Consider the following 20,228-nt stretch of genomic DNA (forward strand, 5'->3'; position numbering starts at 1 on the left):
TTTAACACTTGGAGTCTCACTACTTTTCATAATGTCCATTAAAGCTGTTATTTGTTTTTTTCTGAAAATCGCCTTTATGATTAATTTGCATCCTCTTAACTCTCTAAATGTAGCTTCTGTTATTATATAAATACGCCTTATGTAACTACAGCCGATTCAAGTAGCCGAAATTATCTGCTTTCCCAAAGAGGGAATTCTGTCAGGAATGACTGTAAACACTGCTGCAGCTATTCTGTACAATAAGTAACGAACATGTCCTGGTTGGGTTGGAAAGTTACTGGCTACACTCCCTGTTTATCACGAGACTGGCTGTTGACTTGTACTGGAACATTGTGTTCTCCCAAAAGGCCTTATACCGTAAAAGCTACCATTTTCTTTTTATTCAGTCCGGGTTTGGTACAATGCATGTTCGCATGATTAAAATTGTCTAGTTTTACGCGGTTGTTCCGCGTCTCAGTTCGGGTTTGTTTTCTTGAATCTTCAAAAATTCTGACAGAGCCCATATTTCCCGACAGCACCCGAACGCGGCAGGGACGCAGGGGGCGTGGCCACTGAAAAAGAACATTATGGCGTGGTGATACGTGCGGAGGAACACCATCGTGGTGGAGGGTTTGTCATCGTCCAACGACGGTACAGGCACAGCAGCTCGCTGCCAGACACGTCCTCGGACCTTCAGGTTTCAGCGGAGAACTTGTAAACACTCGCTTTGTTATGGGAGGAGACTATAAATCGCTGCTCATGAGGTCTTCTGTATCTATTTGCTAACGGAAACCTTTAAGGAAGGAAGAATACGAAGGCTGCTTGATCTGTGACTGTAATAATCCCTACCGAAGAAGTCTATGTGCTCCCAGTTGTAAGGTTTGTTATTTTGTTCGTGGATTTGACAGCATGGAGCAAATTAGCATGGCAATTCAATGTAATGCTAACAATAATAGCTACTGGAATGTGTGACATTGGACAACAGGCGGATTATTTTGGGGTTTGCATTGTTAACCGTTGATTTGATAACAATCTGATTGTCCAGGAATGTAAATACCGTTCATAAGAAATGTGATTAATGCATGCTCCTGGTCTCATTGAAGAGAACCATTTGTAATATGCTGCCACCTCTGTAATGACCAACCACACTTATGCATAACATGCAGTTTCTGCATCCACGGTCCAGAGTTGTTTTGCTCTTATAATAAGATGGCTGCCTGCTGGAGATGCACCAATCAATCTGATAGAAACCGATTTTTCCCCCTAGATTGGTTCTGATTGGGAAAAATCAGATTAAATTCTGAATAATCTCTGTTCCCTATTCATTAGAATCACCAAAACTAAGATTTCCCACTAAAATGGGTCTTTAAATAAATTTTTACTGAATTAAAGTAAAATCAGATTCAAAACATGCAGCACAGTTTTCTCTTTTATTTGTTATGGTACTTTAAAGCAAATCAAATCACAATGAAAAATACACAAAATTCTGAACAATGCTAATTTATTGTCATTAATTTGTGCAGCATCACAATGATAAACAACTCCTGAGAACACGTACTTGTCAGGACTTTATGTTTTAAGTGCAGGGCAGATAATGGAGAGACTTTTCCTTCCCTCCATGCTGATGTGATGAATTTCAGTGCAGCATCTCTACTCCCTGGATGCTAAACACATATACACTCTCAACCTCTTCTGGCCTCTGCAGCAGGCATCATGGATGACGACCTGATGTTCAGCATGGAGGAGGAGGGCAGCGCCCAGAGACCCTCCGTTCAGAGAACCGGCATCAAACACCGGGCTCACTCGCTCGGCGACGCCAACGCCAGCGACGACGATGAAGACGAGGAACACTTCATCTCGCCTATCCTGTGCGACTCTGCTAAAGAAGTCTGCAACTACCTGAAAGATCTGGTTTACACACGGCAGCTATCAAACTCACTTCCAAAGAGCAACTTCCTATACAGGGTGAGCAGCTCAGAATGTTGTCAGCAAATATTGAAATTAGCGAGATGATTGCTTTGCTTAGCATGAAGTGCAGTTTATAAGAGCTCAGTTCTGCAATCGTTGAATATTTGCCTTAAAAGGACAGATGATCCGTGCATGCCTGCACACACCCACCCAATACGTGTGGTATTTGTAGTGTGTGTACTCTGTATGTGATTACTGCAGTGGAGGCAGGCCACTCATCTTTAAATGTACGTTTTTTGAGAAGAACAGGAAGTACCAGAGGGTTGGTTTCAGCTTGTATTCGCATGTAAACACGCCTCTTGCTGCTCAGCCCTCCAGATCAGCAGCAAGGCTGCACATAAAGAGTTTATTCACTGCTGCTTATCAGGGAGAACGCCCCACCAGTCAGCTGTCATTAGACTTTTGTTTCGTTTTATATCTTTTTTCTGCTTAATGATGTTTGTAATAATGTTGATTTAAAAATGTTTTTTTTTGTAATGGATTATTAATGGAATCTATCCGATTTCTTTGCCTTCTCTAAATAGCATGAAAACGAGGCAGAGCATCGATCGTACACTGTAATCTCTGAGAGCGCACGGGTATGTTTCAGAGTTTCAAGTTACACTTTTCTCTCCCTCTGCCAGCGACCATCCACACTTCCTTTCTTCTCTCCCTGCTCTGTAGCTCTCAGTCCTTTTCCCTGCTTTTTTGTTTTGCTTGTGGTTTCCACCTTTTATAATTTACTCATTGTCACGCTGACTGATGCTTGCTTCATTACAAATCCTGCTTCACATCTTCCTTTTCTTTCAGGATGCGTAAGTTTTCGCACTGTGTTTTTTTTTATTAATCATCTATTTTTGTTGCAAATGCATAATGTGTAGAGTAAACAACAAGAAATTATTTTGATGTGCCTCAAAAAATACTCACACCCCCTGAACTTTTTCACATTTTGCCACGTTACAACTTCAGTATTTTACTGAGATTGTACATGGTAAGCCAACACAAAGTAGTGTATATTGTGAAGTAAAGCAAAGTTTTCTGAAAAGAGTTGCATGCATTTGTATGAAATTCCCCAACCTGGTCAGAATCATCTTTCCATCTGGTTTGCACCTCTTGAAAAACTTTTTATTTTACTAAATGGATCAAGTTCATATTGAATGGAGAGGGTTTTCAATTCCTAACAGAGATTTGTTCTGCACTTTGACTAGACCATTCTGAAACATCAATATAATTTGATCTGAACCCCTACATTTTAGGCAACCTCAAGTATTTTGCAACAGGTTTCCTAATATTTAGCTCAAAAGATTCGTCTCTAAACTTCAAAAGCATCCCGCAGCATGATGCTGCCACCACCACGTGTCACTAACAGTGTCGATAAGCTCAAACTTGTCTGCAATCCCAGTTTTTTTCAACCAAACTTAATATTAAGTTAAGTAATATTAAGTTTATTTAATATTAATATTATTAATATGCATAATAATATTATGCATGCAAACTAAGTAAAAATTTGACAGGTTGTCCCACTATGGCCCTGGATCTCTGCAGACACTTCAGTAATGGTGAAGCTGCTGTTTTAATTAAAGGTCTCCTTGCTTGATTTTATCTGTTTAGGCTGTGAATTTGTAGGTGTCGTACTCTTTAAATTTTCAGATGATGGGTGGAGTAGTTCTTTGTGACATATTCTGAGCTTGTGACATTGTTTTACAGCCCAACTCTTCTTTAAACATTTCCACAACTTTATCCCTGACCGGCTGCTTTGGAATTCATTTAGGAATATCAGAGTAAATGGAGATAAATATAAATACGTGCCACATATTTCCTGCAAAAAAAAAAAGAAAAAGATGTGAACACTATGTATTCTTTCCACTTTGAAAATATTCATTGCTATGTGTTTGTCTATTAGTTTGTGGTCACATTGTGACAAATGTGCTAAAGCTCCAGATGTTTGGATGCTTCTGCATGTCACCTTTACATAACAACTCAGGGTTCACGCTACAGTGTCATCCTCAAGCGTCACCAATGCTTGCTGCAATGTTTTTAACATGGCTTCTGACGTGTTCTTGGTAAGACGATGATCCTGTGGTTGAGCACATGACCCAAACATATTTCTCGTAGTGTAAATCTGTCACTCTGAAACTGAACACGTCTGCTGATCAGCGGGGAGAGGAACACGAGGGAGACGTGCAGAATGAGTTCGACGTATCCGTGCTTAGCAACAGATTCAAATGTGATTAAGAGTTATTTAACACTTGGTGGTTCTTACTTTAATTTGTGGACAGTGGATTTGCTTAAATGTTCACCTTAACATTATTATAATGCTTGCACACTCTACCAACCCAAGCATTTATTTGCACCCCTATAAAGAGCTAAAAAGCCCTATAACCTCAAGCTCAAAACTTAATTTAATTTTTTAAGTTACTGTTCAAAATGGAGAACACATGAAAACCTCTCATCCAAGTTAAATAACTTTTAAAAAATATCTACCTGCTAAACTTGCCTATTTCGTCTGCTGTGTCAGAAAGGGCTCGATGAGGACTTTTGTTAATTTTATTGCCACTCAGAACAAACTAAATCTCCAAAGATTGCTAATAAATAAAACTTTAATAAAGACTGACATCTTGGGGTCATCAATTTCTCATAATAACTGTTTATTTTAATGTTGTGCACATCTTTACCAAGGTGTACACTGAGATGTTGCTGTATTCCTGGGGAAAGAAGTGATAAAGTTCAGAAAAGGCGAAAAAGATGCCAAGAATTACCTTCATTGTGCAAATTGAGCAGCTTTGTGAGGAATTAATCTCTTTGTTTTATTGAGTCTGTATGAAAAACAGGGATTTTGTCTTTCTGGATTTACATTTCAGAGACTAAATTGTTTGTCTGCTGCAGGCGGCATGGATAAACGCCATAGAGAAGGCCCGAGCCATGCCTGACCCCTGGGCACAGTTCCACCTGGAGGACATCGAAACTGAACCCTGCGTTCGTTACAGGTATGAACGACTCACCATTTATTCACCTCTTTGCAGGATCTGTGTTGCTTTTCGCTGAAACATTTCCTCTTCTTAAAGAACTGTTGTGCACAGCTTGAACATGAATCCAGTCCCATGCAAAAGTATTAATGACTCCTAACAACGTTTTGTCACTACAAAGCATTTTATTGGGAGTTTGTGTGAAAGACTGAAATAGAGTGTGTTACAGTTATGGAGTGTGAAAGAAATACATTATATTTTTATGCTAATAAAAGTCTGAAATGTGTGGCACGCATTGGGTATAGACGGTGGATAGATGGATAATTAAGTAAAGTAAAAAATGGAAGAAGTTGCACTACTTATCTGTAACTAAATTTGTACTTTTGAGCCGACATGCAAAATCCTATGAGGCAAAACCAATCCTGTATACATTACAGCCACTGTCGAACATGGCGGTGGCAGTATTGTGCTTTGGGGATGCTTGAACAGTTTTTATTTTTTGCAAAACAAAAACTAGAGCAACAATTTAAATCCCTGGATGTGCAAAGCTGGTCACGGGCAATCTTGCAACCTTGATCGCAACAAATCGAATTGACTCGATGGGGCAGATTACAAATGCATGCCACACTTTTCAGATTTTTACAGTTTCTTCACACTCTTTTGTGTTTGTCTGTTGCATAAAACTTCAATAAAACACTTTGAGTTTGTGGTTGCAGCATGGCAAAATGTTGAAGAAGTGTAATGCATCTGTTGAATCAGTCACATCATCACTTTTCCTAATCTATCAGAAGCTTTTAATGTGCAAAACAATATTCAGTTAAAGGCACACCATTTTTATTTTCCTGCAGCTCTCAGGGGTGTAGCTCACTTGTAACATTGTGTTTTACATGAAAACATGACCTTTGAACTTGTTTCAACATGTAAACACAAAGCTGACACATTTTATCTCCTAGTCGATATAATGACTTCGCCGTCATTCAGTAGCTCGTTTACAAACTGCAGTGCGGTCGACGAGGGCAGGTTGGCCTGCGACTGGCAGCCGGCTGCGTTTCACATCCCAGGATCAAATGTCAGCATTTTGGCCTCCGCTGTTGACAACATAAAATAACGCCCTTCTGTTCCTCATGTTGTTTCTTAAAATTATTATCTTACAGTTTGGGTGGGATACCAAGTGTGCACGCAGATATTAAAGGCCAGCTTGGCAGCTATTAGCTCCTTAATCAAGGGTGGAAAGAACGCACAAAGGATGTGGATCTATGCAAAGAGCATTTTGAAATGAGTTCCTGTGGGTGGAGGGATTGTCCGAGCCTGGGATTTGCCCTGCTGTGTTATTTCTGTGTGCTAAATTTACCCGCCGTAACCTCATCCCCTCTCTGCACCCTGCAGCCCGACTGCTAATCTTCAAGCAGCCTGAAATGTCAGCTTGAAGATTAGATATTTGTAAAGTTATTTTCCTCTTTGTTCTTTCTAATATCTGTCTGTCCTGCAGGGTTCATTAACCCGCTACACTTTCTGCCAATTCAGGCTAACAAACAGACCTCAAAGGAGTTTTCTATCAGCAGATTTTCCTCCCTTTGCTCCCAGCTAAACATCATCTTTCAACATGAAAGCGGTCAGGATGACTTTTCTTTGGAGGAAAAAACAAGAACTCCCAGAACCTTCCTATTTCGTTCTGTTTTCGTTTTACCCACTTAGGAGAGCAGATGAATCATGTGGCTCCCTGATAAGAATAGATAATAAGCTGTGGACAAAGTCCCGCACTTGGCAAACATAAATGAACTACAGCTCCTTTAGTACAAGGAGGGAAGCGGTAATCTGAGAAAGGAAAGTGGGTCAGTGGTGTGACAGGTGTGGAAGGGTGATATTAAGCAACAGGTGGGTAAATAAAACAGATATATTTTGTCTCACTGTAGTGCCAGGTCGCCGGGTTTAATCGCTCAGCCGGGTTACTTGCTTTGAACAGCAATATGAGACAGAAAAGCATCAAATACTTTCTTTTAAGAAACAAGTGTTTCAGTATGTTTGCTAACTTGCAGAGAGGAGTATGACTGCTACAGAATTTCCCTTTAATTTAGTGTTGAAACATTGTAATTAGAAATAGTAAAGCTCTGCATTGCAAAACCACAGAAGAAGTCATGTGGCACAGAAGCAATCGTAGCCTGAGTGCTTTGCAGTGCATGTAAATGGTGTGGCACTGTTTTTTGGCCGTAAATTCATCATCTTTCTGCAAAGTAAATTTCTGTCTCTTTAATTCCAGACTCTTTCTTTTTTGATTGGCTGCTTTATTTCAGTGTTAATGGGATTTCTACTTTTGTTTGGCTGGTAGATATTGCTTTTATTGCCACCTTTTACTGAAATAATAAGTCAGATCCATTTAGGCCCAAATGTAATGTTCCAAACTTAATTACAAGTTTAATTTTTTTAAATGCAAGTAATCCTGTAGTAAAAAAGTCAACTTGTTAGTATTCGTGCCTTCTGCATTTTGCTGTCAAGTTAATTTGTAACTTTAAAACCAGTGTTTGCAAAACTGCCATAAAAGCAAATGACAGATCTTTTTTTTTTTTTTACTTCCTCTCATTTACAAAATGGACACCATCTTTGCAACCTGTTTGTCAACATTCAGATCAACATTTTATGACTTTCAGTGAGGCATTAATACTCTGTGCGTTATTAGAACTATTAAAATGAGTGGATATATTTGGAAAGATATGCTTTCTTTTTTAAAAGTTGTGTCTTCTTCTTCACAGGTACAGCGCAATCACAGGAGAATGGGCTCAAGACCAGATTCACGTCAAGATGGGGGCACAGGTATTGCTTCTCACCAAGCATTTTGCACCAGCTTTGAAAAATATCCGGCTTTCCTAAGTTTAAAGTTGAAATTTGATTAAATGCTTAAGAAATCATTTTGTTTTTAAAAACATTTACATTTGGGACTTTTGTGGCTAGGAAAAGTATTACCAAACAAGTCCTACATGAGATTGTCCACAGTTATATGCCCTAATGTTAATTACCATTATTTGGTTTGATTCAGGTTAAACAATTATTATATTATTGAAAAGTTAGTTCATTTCAGTAACTTAATTCACAAAGTGAAACCCATTTTATTGATAATTTTATTGATAATTACACACATACTGGCCTTTACTTCAGTCAACTATGATGATTTTCTGCTAATAGCTGATGGAAAAATATTTAAGATTAAAGTATTACACCAGATCAATGAAACATTTTAATACAGAAATGTAATGTTAATAAAAAAGTATGTTTAATACCTGCTTAAAAGTTATTTCTAAAAGGTACTTTAAATCTGACAAATGGGTATCATCGAATACATACTAATTTATTTATTATGGCTGTCTGCATTGCATATTTTTAAATTATTTTCCATTTAAAAAGCCTTACGTAGAGTAAAATTTACGTCTTGCATAGAATTAAGTCTTACTAAACACAAAAAGCGTGATAAATCCTTAAGTATTTATCTTTACAACATCTTCCTGTCTGTCTTCTTTGGTTGTTGAGTGGGACTTTGTTGTCCCACCCAAAAATAAAAAATAAAAATAGCTAATTGCGCATTAATTTCTCCTCTGTCTGGTTTCTCACAGCCCTTTGGGAAAGGAGCCATGAGGGAGTGTTTCAGAGCGTAAGTTAAAATACTCCTCCACATTATGTTTCCTTTTCCTCCTATAGGGACGTTGAGTCAATATAAACAGAGATGGATCGCTGACCCATATTCCCTGCACTTCCTGCTCCAACTCGTTGGGACTGCTGTTGATGGCGCCGTATTTTTAGACTACAACTCTAAAGATAGGACTTTGAGTTTAGTTCTGGCTGTAATCCCATGAAATTGATTCCTCAAATGTTTATTGTTTGAGTAAATTAAAAGCCCTGTCATGTTTATTTTCTGAGTAAAGATATTAAACTAGATGTGCAAGAAGTTATGAAAGGCCTCCTTAGCAACTCTGGCAAACTACTCCTGACTATTAGATTCTTGCTTTTAGTGCCCCTTAGTGTGCGACATTCACTCATTTTCATAAATGTCCTTTAATTTACCTCCAAAATAAATATATACAATTTAAAACTGACCAAGCTCTCCATTGTAGGACATTGATTATAGTTTATCATGACTGAAAAGGCAGAATTGACCCATAATTTTAGGAATTTGCGGGAAACATTTTTTTCCCGTGTTTATTAGGATTAACATACAGTAACATATTCAATCAGGATAACAGCTTCATTTGATATTTAACAGCTGCCACAGACATTGTGTTGTTTAATTTAACTAGTCCAAAGAGATTTATGGATACAAACATTATTTAAAATGATGGATTTTAAGGTTTATATCTTAAGCATCCGAGCTCATTAGCTCAAGCAGATGCTTTTTTGAAGCTTTTTTAGAGCAAAGATCTAATTTATAAATTTGTTGTAAAGCTACTTTGTTAATTTGTGACAATGTTTTAGATGTTATGTTAGTGAATTTACTTACTAGGCAAATTCCTCAGTAATGTTTTAGTTGAACATTGTAGTGCCCCCTACTGGGGGATTTTCCCCAAGTCACCTCAGGATTATGTTTTATTGATCATGAGTCTCATTTAAATATATCTTACTACTTCTGCCCAAATAAGTTTTTAGCTAGCTAACACAGAACATTTCTTTATCATTTCTGAGATTATAAGAATTGTCCAGTTTAATCTTTGCTTAAAGTATTGTAATGTTTTGGCATTACAATGGTGAGATTTTATTGGAAAGTTTTGCATATATCCTATTAAAATTGAATAACTGGGTGTGGCTTATCTTATCTAAATCAGAACAATTAAAGGATTCTATACCTAGAAGCTTTTTAACAATGTGGTTTACCATTTCCTTTCTTGGACCCCTAATTCATTAAAAACTATCTTTTTTCAATGTATTATTCCTCACTAATGTGGAAAATCAAAACAAGTCAATCTTAGGCTCGCATGAAATATCTGAAATCTTAAAAAAATTCTCCAAAAAATTGTTTAAGGTAAACTCCCTGCAGCCCTACAAGGCCAGACATGTTGGTTCCTAAGAGACGAAGCTGCCATGTGCTGCGTGTTTTTCTTGTAGCGTAGCGTAAACATATGGGTGAACTGACCACATCTGTGATCATTTCTGCTCATTTGTGATTAAAAAGCTGGATTCTTTTGTTGAAGACCTAAAATCTTCAGGGAAGTGTCTTTATTTTTATGGGAATTAAAATAAATTTTTATACTCAAGACAAATATGCATTTCTGTTTTGTTTCCCCTCCAGCAAGAAGTTGTCCAACTTCTCACACAGCAGCAACTGGAAGTCGGCGTCCAACTATGTTGCCAAGCGCTACATGGAGACCGTGGACAGAGAGGTTTACTTTGAGGACGTCCGGCTGCAGATGGAGGCCAAACTCTGGGGGGAGGAGTACAACCGCCACAGACCTCCCAAACAGGTAGGAGAACATTTAATGTCCACCTTTACGCAAGGAGAAGATAACAATCTATGCCTTGTAAATTATTTTTAGAAAAAAAGGAAATATTAAATTTTAACAAATATACTACAGACAGATTAAGAAAGAAAAAGTATTCAAAATTTAGTTAGTTTTTTTAAGAAAGCTTAAGTCCTAAAAACATTTTAGATTTTTTTTTTCTGAAAAATGATTATGTGATTTTGTTAATCGATTCATATTTTTCGATTAATAAAATATGATCGATAATTTACGTGTTTAAAATAAAATAAACATTTTGAGTCGAATTCTATACCAGTAGGTGGCGGTAATCCATACCTAACGTTTCTCTACACCGCCAATAAAAATCAAGAAGAAGAAGAAACCAGTTGCGGACTTCCGCTAATAATATACCTTTGCTAGCTAGCTTTTTTTGCGTCAATGGACAAGTACAAAAATTTGTCGCTGGTTAGCTGGACGAAGTTCGTACATTTCTGTGAATATATAGCTGTGAAATTCTATTCATAATGGTCTTAAAAAGTCTTACGTTTGAGTTGGTGAAGCCTGCAGAAACCCTGATTTATTACAAAATATTTCAGAGGGAAATGTATTGCAATCTTCAGGTGGACATCATGCAGATGTGCGTGGTGGAGATGACGAACAGACCGGGAAAACCGCTCTTCCACCTGGAGCATTACATCGAAGGGAAGTACATCAAGTACAACTCCAACTCGGGCTTCGTGAGGGACGACAACATCCGACTGACTCCACAGGTGAGAAATGTCAATCAATCAATTAAGTATAATTTCATGGCACATTTCAGCAACACGGCATTTTAAGGTGCTTTGTATCACGAAAGCACAAAAGCCCATCATAAACCCATCATATAGTGAGCAGATGTGAAAACCCAGAGGCGGTCCTAGCCGGTTTGGCGCCCTGGACAAACAACCCCACCTGCGTATTTTGGTGCTAAGCCATTGGGTGATTTATAAGCTAACAGAAGTATTTTAAAGTCTATTCTCTGAAATACAGTGAGCTATAGGAAGAACATCAAAACTGGGGTGATGTGCTCCGTTTTCCTGGTTTTAGTGAGAAGTAAATCTGGATCAGTTGTAAATGTCTTATTAATCTGTGAAGACACAATTGCAGTAATCACGGTGACTAAATATCAAAGTATGTATGAGTGTCTCTAGATCTAGCTGAACCATTAGTCCTTCAATACTGGACATGTTCTTCAGGTGGTAGAAGGCTGACTTTGTAACTGTCTTCATGTGAGTTTGAAGTCCGCTATAATCTCGCTCTTTCGTCCATCAGGCCTTCAGTCACTTCACCTTCGAGCGCTCGGGCCACCAGCTGATCGTGGTCGACATCCAGGGAGTCGGCGATCTCTACACAGACCCTCAGATCCACACAGAGAAGGGGACGGATTTCGGAGATGGAAATCTCGGTGTGTTTCTTCTCTTTTTCAGATTTAGCTAGTTCCTACTGGCAACAGGAATTCCTCAGTCTGATAACATTCCAGGTGTGCGGGGCATGGCTCTGTTCTTCCATTCCCACCTGTGCAACAAGATCTGCAAGAGCATGGGCCTGACGCCTTTCGATCTTTCTGAGCCAGAGGCGTCCCAGCTGGACTGCACCAACAAACTTCTGGTAATTTTGCCATTTTTGTGCTCTCTGAGAGATGCCTGAGAGCAGCAGCTGGTTAGATCAACCACAGCTTACCAAATTAATCCCACAAAAGTCTGGAAACAGGACCAGAGTACAGGAAAATGTTTAATATTTAATTAGATATATAGATTTTAACAAGTTAAAAATCTTACACAGTTAATTGAATCTCTCTTCTTCTTTTTTTTTTACATACAAAAGCTGGAACCTTTGTGTTGTGTTTCTGGTACGCCTGTAAATCTGACGCTCAAGTGACATCTGCAGACAAAGTTGTGGATGACAAAGCCACTTCTCTTTTTAACCCCCTTTAATGGGGGTTAATTTTTGCTTCAAAAAACATTTAGATGGGATGCTGGAAAAGACTACTGGTGTTTATACCCCTGCAGCAATTCAAAGTTAAAATAGGCTGGACTTTAACTAGATTTTCTGTTGTTTACTGTTGCCATGTTAGGACTCCAATGCAACATTCTTCTCTCACTAATCTGAGTTCTTTTAGTTCTTTTGCCTCTAAGTTTTTTCCTCGCTTTTTCCCAGAAGTCGGCCAAGACGGTCCTGAGGGGCTGCGAGGAGGTCTGCGGCTCGCCTCGCGTCCGCACCTTTTCTGCCAGCCGCGTCCCTCCGCTGCTGTCCCGTCTGTCCGAGCCCTCGTCTGCGGACGAGAGCGCGAGTGACATGGACTCCATCCCCTGCTCGCCTCTCGCCCTCCCCTTCTCTCCTGTAGTGGCACCTGGATCCATGGGCAAATCCTCTTCAGGTACATTCCTAAACCTTTTTTGTTTCCCCGGCAAAAGCATCCATTAACTAAATGGAGTCCAGTTGCGACTGGTTTTAACTTTTTACTGCGTTTTCCAGGCTTGTCTCTTTCTGGAATGTACGAACACGACAGACTGAACAACAACACAGCTGATCACAAGGTGAGCAACGGCTAAGTGAACTGAACTGGAAACAGAAACGTGAGCTGCAAATGAACAACACAAACATTATCTCAAAAAATACAAATTCCAAGTTACATTTTTGTACCTCAGGTTAATCAACGCAGCATTTTGCTTGAACATTCAATTTGGGACGTAACCAGAAGTATAAATAAATACCCAAATAAGGTATTTATTTGGGTAACAGGCTAGACAATCTCATTCTGTCTAGTCTCAAAATCTTATTTTAATTCATTTGTGTCAATACAAAAACCTTAAAGATTTTGATATAAAATTAATCTGTCAACTTTAGTGGTTATTTTTTAGTTTTGTTTATTTTAATTTACATTACTTTATCATAAATGATAGCTCACTAAAACTTATAGTTTACCACATTGTACTGAGGACAAAACATAGATAACTACACAAGCAGTACTTTGACTAAAATGTTAATAAATACATTAATAAACAAAACACAAAATAGTATGTATAATTATTCGAATGCTTATTTACAATTAAATGTTTAAGTATCAAAATACATTACTTTAAAGGAGTTGTTGCCCTCTGGAATTAGCTCAGCATTTAATAATTAGATTTAGTTATTTAATATTTTATTTATTTATTCATAATAATGTAAGTTGTCACTGTGTCCCTAACAAATGATGATACTGCAGTTTCATCACTTTTTTCCGTAGCAAGTTAGCGCCACCTACTGACTCTAATGCGTAAGGCTGGCAGATAAAATAAACTATAAATAAAGATTTAATTTTTGCAATTAGCAATTTAGTTTTGCACGTAACACATTATTTAAGCATTATTGGAATACTTAAAAATTACATTATTTATTAAATGTATGGATTTATAATTTTATTTAACTATCCTATTATATTGGGTCTCTATGTTCTCATGACTCTGGAGGCTAAACGAATTGAAAACGCGCCTGCTGAGGGTGTTCAATGTTCCCTGTTTGTCTCCGCCTGAATCCCTTCTCCCACACACAGAGGATTATGGGTATTCAGCTCTCATTGCACCACTGCAGACATTTGCGTGTGTGCAGGCAGCAGTTAGGCCTCCTGGATGAGGAGGCTTTGCGTGGGTCCAAAGCTGATTTGAGGAAAAGCTCATCACGCCGTCGGCGGCTGAAGCCGGCGCAACAATGCTTGTGTTGGGAAGCAGAGCTTGTGGCGCTGCTGCTTGTGAAAACAATGTCCTGAAACAACTCTCTGTTATGTGTACCAGCCGGTCCATTTACAACTCCTCTAAAAAAATATTCATTTCTTTCTTTTTCTGAGTTTTAAGTTTCATCAAAGATTGAAAATAAAATGGGGAAATTCCAAGTCACTTTTTGGTTCCTGATTTATCACTTTTCTTGCTCTTTTTTTTTTTTTTTTTCACACAAGTCAACGTTTTGTTTCCTGTCTGCAGGACTCGGAGAGCGGCGGAGACAGCGGCTACCCGAGCGAGAGGAGGAGTGAAGGGGATCCTAATGATCATGTAGACGGGGTAAAGACTTTAACTTAACCTTTCTTTGACTTAACATCAATAAAATTAGATTTTTAAGTTCAAATGAAACTGACGGGAGAAACCTTTCAGTTTTTAATAACACAGTTAGACATTTAACTTTCTGACACTTAAAATTGTAAAGTTTCGTTCTCTTCTCAGCTCCACCAGATTACTAATAACTTTAGGACTGTGTGTAACTAATCATTATTCTAGACATCAATTAATCTGTCGTTTATTATGATAATCAATTAATTGGATAAAAAAAATTGGCCCATTCTGCAGATTTTTCATTTTTATTTTTATACAATAATGCTTTAAAATATGCAAATAGACAAATAATCCAGTTACTTTTTTAAAAAGAAAATAATTATTTTGTTTCCTAAAGTGAAACAACAGGATTCCTTTTGTAAACATTTGATCATTTGTAGCAAAAGATGCATTTGCAGCTAAAAAGAAAAACTTCTTACATCAATATGTGAAAAGCTTGTTTCTACTTGACTTAATATCAAGTTGAATTTAATCTGTTGTTTGTTTAACTAATTAATAAATGAATAGCAGAAGGTGCTCAATTAGTGTTTTTTTGTTATTTTACTGAATTTGAACCAGGTGAAGCTTAATTATGCCACTTGATGTTTTCTTAAATGTAAAATGTTCATTTTTGTACAGTTTTGGCTCATTTACTGTGTTTTATTCCTTCAGTAATTGGCATTTTTGAGTCTTTATACGCCAGTCAATGATTAATCAATTACTAAAGTAGTTGATGATAAATTCCGATTAATAATTTACGCTCTAATTAAGTTGGTTTTCTCGGACAGCAGGATTTATAATTTGTTTTGTCATCATTCAGGTCCATCACCGCTACAGACCTGTTTCTGAGTCGGATGACGACAGCATCAGACGGGTAAACAAACCAAGTTAAATGCATGTGAATGCTTTCCTCCCCTGGATCATTTTCATTCTCTCCTAACTTCTTCACTCATCATCATGTTTTCACATTTTCCTCCCCTCCACTTTCCCGTAACATGGCTCCTACTCCTCTCTGTTGTTTCCCTCCCGTGACTAGAGGAAGATGGTAGCTCCTTCAAGAGTCTCAGCGAATTTATACTCTGAAAGTCCCAGCAACGAAGGGGTGATTATCTGCATGCAGTCTTTGTAAGGCAGCTGTTTCCCCTGAAGCGCGTTTTCTGTCCCCAGAAGCTTATATGCTTTTGCACATTTTTTGTCGAGCAGAAAGATGTGTGAAGCTGTTTCAATGTGCACAAATATTTGGAGTCGCAATAAAATGATTTGTGGAAACGAAACACCATCTACCTCCAGTTGACGCACTCCGACACTTCTCATGATAATTGCTTTCTGTGTGCTTCCTGTTTGTTCTGCAGCTCTCAGCTCAAAGCCTGCTGCTCGTCATTTCCTGGACTCCATCAGAATTGGTCATAATTAGGTTTCTGCTTGTGTTTTTTTTTCTTCTTCTTATCTTGGTTGGACGTTTCTCCTCAGCTGACGGATGAGAAGTGGAGCTTCTTCCACTCGTCTCGGGCCCACGTCCACCGACCTTCCTGCGTGGCCACCGAGGTGGAGCGCCTGAACGCTCTGCTGCAGAAGAAGATCGGGCAGTCGATCCTGGGAAAGGTAAATCCAAGAACATCACATTTAGTAATATTCATATTAGCTGCTTTTTGGTAAGTTTACAACATTACTAAACCTATCACAGCAATCAATAAATCAATTAATCACATGATAAATTAAAACAAACTCAATGGATGATAAAAGTCTTCAGTCTGGTGATTTGGTCTCAACCAGCCCTTTTTTGAAGGACAGTTTTGTTTACAGAGACTCCATGATTCATTTTATTTGTTGTTTATTTTTTATTTATTTTGGATATTTAAAATATCTTCCAGTTCCAGTGTCAAAATGTTCATTAAAATGTAGAGTTTATTGACCTTTGAGACTGTGATCTTGCATCATTATTATTATTAAGAAATGGTCTCAAAACAACAATTTTATCATTTATCGAAATAACTTCTGGGACAGTTTACCGGCCTAAACATTACAACAGAAAAATAAAGGAAACAAAATACTTCATAAGATACGTCATGTTCCATCCAGCACATTCTCTCATATGAATCGTTTTAGCACAACTGATAGAATGCATTTAACCATTTTTATTTTTATTTTGACATCTTCACATATTTCCAAACCTGTGCTTTCTGTCATTGTTTCGTTCTGTTGCTCAGGTCCACCTGGCCATGGTGCGCTACCACGAAGCGGGCCGGTTCTGTGAGAAGGACGAGCAGTGGGATCAGGACTCGGCCATGTTCCACCTGGAGAGAGCCGCCCTGTGCGGAGAGCTGGAGGCCATCGTAGCCTTAGGAAAATGTTACCTGCAGCTGCCTCATCACATTCTCCCAGACATGGAGGTGGAGGTAAAAACACACACAGCTTCATTTTGCTGCTTATTTCACTAGTTGTTTTAGGTCTGTTTCCACTTTGACTCGTGTGTGTTGTTGACAGGATAACGCAGGAAACAGGATGAAGGGGTTTAAGTATCTGCTCCAGGCTGCTGAGGCGGGAGACAGATCTTCTATGATCGTTGTGGCCAGAGCCTTCGATACGGGAGCCGGTCTGTCTGCTGACAGGTCAGTGAAAGGTCACTTAAACAGGACTCATACCGACGCTTCACATCCTTAAAAATGCTTGAATTTCCTTTAGTTGTTTAAGGTTTGAAAAGTGCTTTACTTGTGTATAAAGTCATTGAAAAAGCTTGATGCTCAAACTGCACTGCTGTGTGATTATTTTACATGTGATTGAAAGCCTAATAAAAAGACACAGACACTTTTTTTGCTGTTTGTAGTTAAACTTTTCTTATTTTTAGGTTAATTATAATAACTCAAATTATTTCTGTTTGCTAAATGCCAGAAAACTTGTTGTGAACATTTTTTAGAGATTTTATTTGTAACTTTCTTGTATGTTGGGTTTAAGCATTTAATTAGTGCAGGAACGTCATTTACCTGAACACAATTTGATTATTTCAATGTAGTGAATATTTATTCGTAATGGCTCAATAACTTATTGATTGTCTTATATTTTGAATGTTAAAGGTTTTTTAGATTATTGTGTGTAGGGTGTGTGAGAGAGACATTTCAAAACATAAAATTTTGTTAGATTTTAGCTCATCTTGTCTGCTGTAGCATAATACGTTATTAATAACCGTGATAAATATCATAATAGTGAATTAAAACTGTCTCTTTTTAGTTCCTTTGTATTGTTTTAGTAAACTTTGGCTGGAAAAGTTTGAAAACTTATCTTAAAAATGCTTGAATTTTACTGAAGGAAGTGTTCCAATAATGGTGTATTCCTCCCCCTAGTGGATTCATAGTGGAATTACATTATTTCTACCAGGCTTTCTCTCATTGGCTCCTCTGTTTCTGCGCTTCACCTCCACAGAAAGCGGGACTGGGCTGAAGCGATCCACTGGTACGACAGCACCCTGAACATGATGGACTACGATGAGGGCGGGGAGTTCGATGGCACGCAGGACGAGCCGAGATATTCGCTGCTGGCCAGAGAGGCGGAGATGTTCCAAGAGGGCAGCTTCAACCTTACTGCAGATCCACAGAAAGCAGGTTTGGTTCTGTCTCTGCCTTTTAGTGTTCAATAAAACTGTCATGAAATGTCTGACCCCTTTCAGATTTCTTGATTTTATCATTTATTTTTTTTTTGCCCTTAAAATCATTAAACTAATGTTTGCGTCAGACAAAGAGAATCTGAGAAAAGCCTATCCAAACCAACCAGTCCATATGTATACATGCAATTGAACACAGTTTTTGGTATAATTTCACCAGTGAAGTAGGTTAAATATCTTACAAAGCAACACTTAATGGCCCAATGTCAAAAAAATATAAATCCCAGACCTGTTATTACCATCTAATTGTTTAGAAAATATTCAAAGCGTTCTGAGGTTTTGGTTCACCACAGTGAGAGCCATTAAACACAAATGGAAGAAAATCTGCAATAGTTTTTTTTATTGCATGTTCTCAATAATCTTTGAAAGTCTGCATCAAGTCAAACCAGTTATTTATGGCATAAATAAGAAATGTAGAAAGCAGATATGGGTAGTATTTTTACTGTGCTGTACTTTTACTTGAGTAATTTTGTTAGGAAGTATTGCTACTCTTACTTGAGTAAGATTTCTGGATTCTCTACCCGCTGTGTGTAACTTTGCTAAATGCAGAACAAACTTGTTTTAACCAAAAATTCACCAGACATCTGCAGTTTTTGTTAAAGTTTCATAAGGTTTTTTTTGTTTGTTTTTTTTTACTGAAAGAAATTGATTTGAATTTTTTTTTTCTTTTTCCAGATTGCATTATTTATATGACTTATTTTCACTCTGGTCTTTAAAATGCCAACATTTCCACACAACTTTAGATTTTTGTCCGTCTGATTATGTATTTTTTAAATATTAAATGTATTTTTTAAATATTAAATGATTGTGTTGACCAATACTGAGTACTTGAGTACTTTTTAAATTTGATTTATTTTTTTTACTCTTGAGTAATTACATTTTATGACAACTTTTTACTTTTACTTGAGTAATAGTATGTTGAAGTAATGCTACATTTTTTGAATACTCTTCCACATTTGGTTGAAAGTGTTGCAGCTGACATTTTGTTTCCTAATTAAGCAGATTCAACAGCTGTCATTAATCATACATTTTTACCTTATTTTCACAAACTACAAGCTCTGTAGCTCAAGGAAAACACACAAAAGGACTTTAGAAGGATAAGGCGTGCCTGTTATTTTATGATGGACTAATATTTGCTCTCTCGTTTCAGGGGATTTGTTTACGGAAGCCGCGGAGGCTGCGATGGCGGCCATGAAAGGTCGCCTGGCCAACCAGTACTACATGAAAGCCGAAGAGGCCTGGGCATTGGTGGAGGAGTAATGATGGAGACGTTATTGATCCCCTTGAAGCCTGTGGGAGTGAATTTTTACACATTCAGCATTTTACCCTGAATGATTATCGTTTACATATTTTTATGACAGAATTTGTGCTGTTAGCGGTTTGATTTGAGTCTGCTGAGCCATTGACGATCAGATCTCCCTGTTTCTTTCTCTCTTTTTTTTCCTGAGGTTAATCATCCTGTCTTCCTTTTCCCTTTAATTTCCTGCCCCTCATTACAATTTATTTAACTGTAAATAAGAAAAAACTGATAAGTCAGAACAAAGAAAAATGTTTACTTATTTTCCCCTTCTAATGTTTAAAGAATTTATAAAGAAATGGAGTCTGAAAGTATAAAATAAAGTTTGCCTTGCTTTTTATTCATCTTTGATTGTTGTTGTTTTTTTATTCTTAGATTCTTATTGTCTTTAAATAAATATTAACATAGAAGAATATCAAACTTGACTTGAATAAAGTAAAGTTTTTGTAACACATTTCAGGAACAAGGCAGTTCAAAATGCTTCACACTATAAAAACAATATTGTAACCAATTATGAAGCAAGAAATAAAAATTACATTTTGTCGGGCGTGCCGTGGTGGCGTAGGGGTTAGCACGGCCCACATTTGGAGGCCTCAAGTCCTCGACGCGGCTGTCGCGGGTTCGATTCCCGGACCCGGCGACGTTTACCGCATGTCTTCCCCCCTCTCCTTCCCCCTTTCCTGTCAGCCTACTTCATGAAAAGGGACTCTAGAGCCCACAAAAAGACCCCCTGGAGGGGTTAAAAATAAAATAAAAAATTACATTTTGTCAAATATCTTTATCAAAATTGTTAAGCAAATATAAATTAAATGTGTTGACTTATTACTAGGCAAAACAACGTGC

At 37.8% G+C, this 20,228-nt stretch overlaps 1 protein-coding gene across 5 annotated transcripts; it reads left to right on the forward strand.

Moving 5' to 3' along the window:
- The first annotated feature begins 561 nt into the window (after window positions 1–561).
- Window positions 562–19,731, forward strand: eef2k (eukaryotic elongation factor 2 kinase). Of its 5 annotated transcripts, none has more exons than XM_032574373.1 (20): window positions 562–858; window positions 1,685–1,944; window positions 2,472–2,525; window positions 4,813–4,913; window positions 7,640–7,700; window positions 8,495–8,532; window positions 10,162–10,333; window positions 10,951–11,100; window positions 11,642–11,774; window positions 11,850–11,977; window positions 12,527–12,746; window positions 12,845–12,906; window positions 14,329–14,406; window positions 15,254–15,307; window positions 15,470–15,535; window positions 15,904–16,035; window positions 16,641–16,829; window positions 16,918–17,042; window positions 17,851–18,029; window positions 19,239–19,731. In XM_032574373.1, the coding sequence occupies exons 2-20, from the start codon at window positions 1,693–1,695 to the stop codon at window positions 19,346–19,348; spliced, it is 2,304 nt and encodes a 767-aa protein (XP_032430264.1). In that variant the 5' UTR covers window positions 562–858; window positions 1,685–1,692; the 3' UTR covers window positions 19,349–19,731. The 5 variants fall into 5 exon arrangements, with proteins under 5 accessions (XP_032430264.1, XP_032430266.1, XP_032430265.1 ...); XM_032574375.1 differs by having other exon boundaries at window positions 12,530–12,746; XM_032574374.1 differs by having other exon boundaries at window positions 562–853.
- Window positions 19,732–20,228: the final 497 nt, after the last annotated feature.

The sequence above is a fragment of the Xiphophorus hellerii genome, chromosome 10 (assembly GCF_003331165.1).
Source record: "Xiphophorus hellerii strain 12219 chromosome 10, Xiphophorus_hellerii-4.1, whole genome shotgun sequence".
In the NCBI taxonomy this organism is placed as follows: Eukaryota; Metazoa; Chordata; class Actinopteri; order Cyprinodontiformes; family Poeciliidae; genus Xiphophorus; species Xiphophorus hellerii.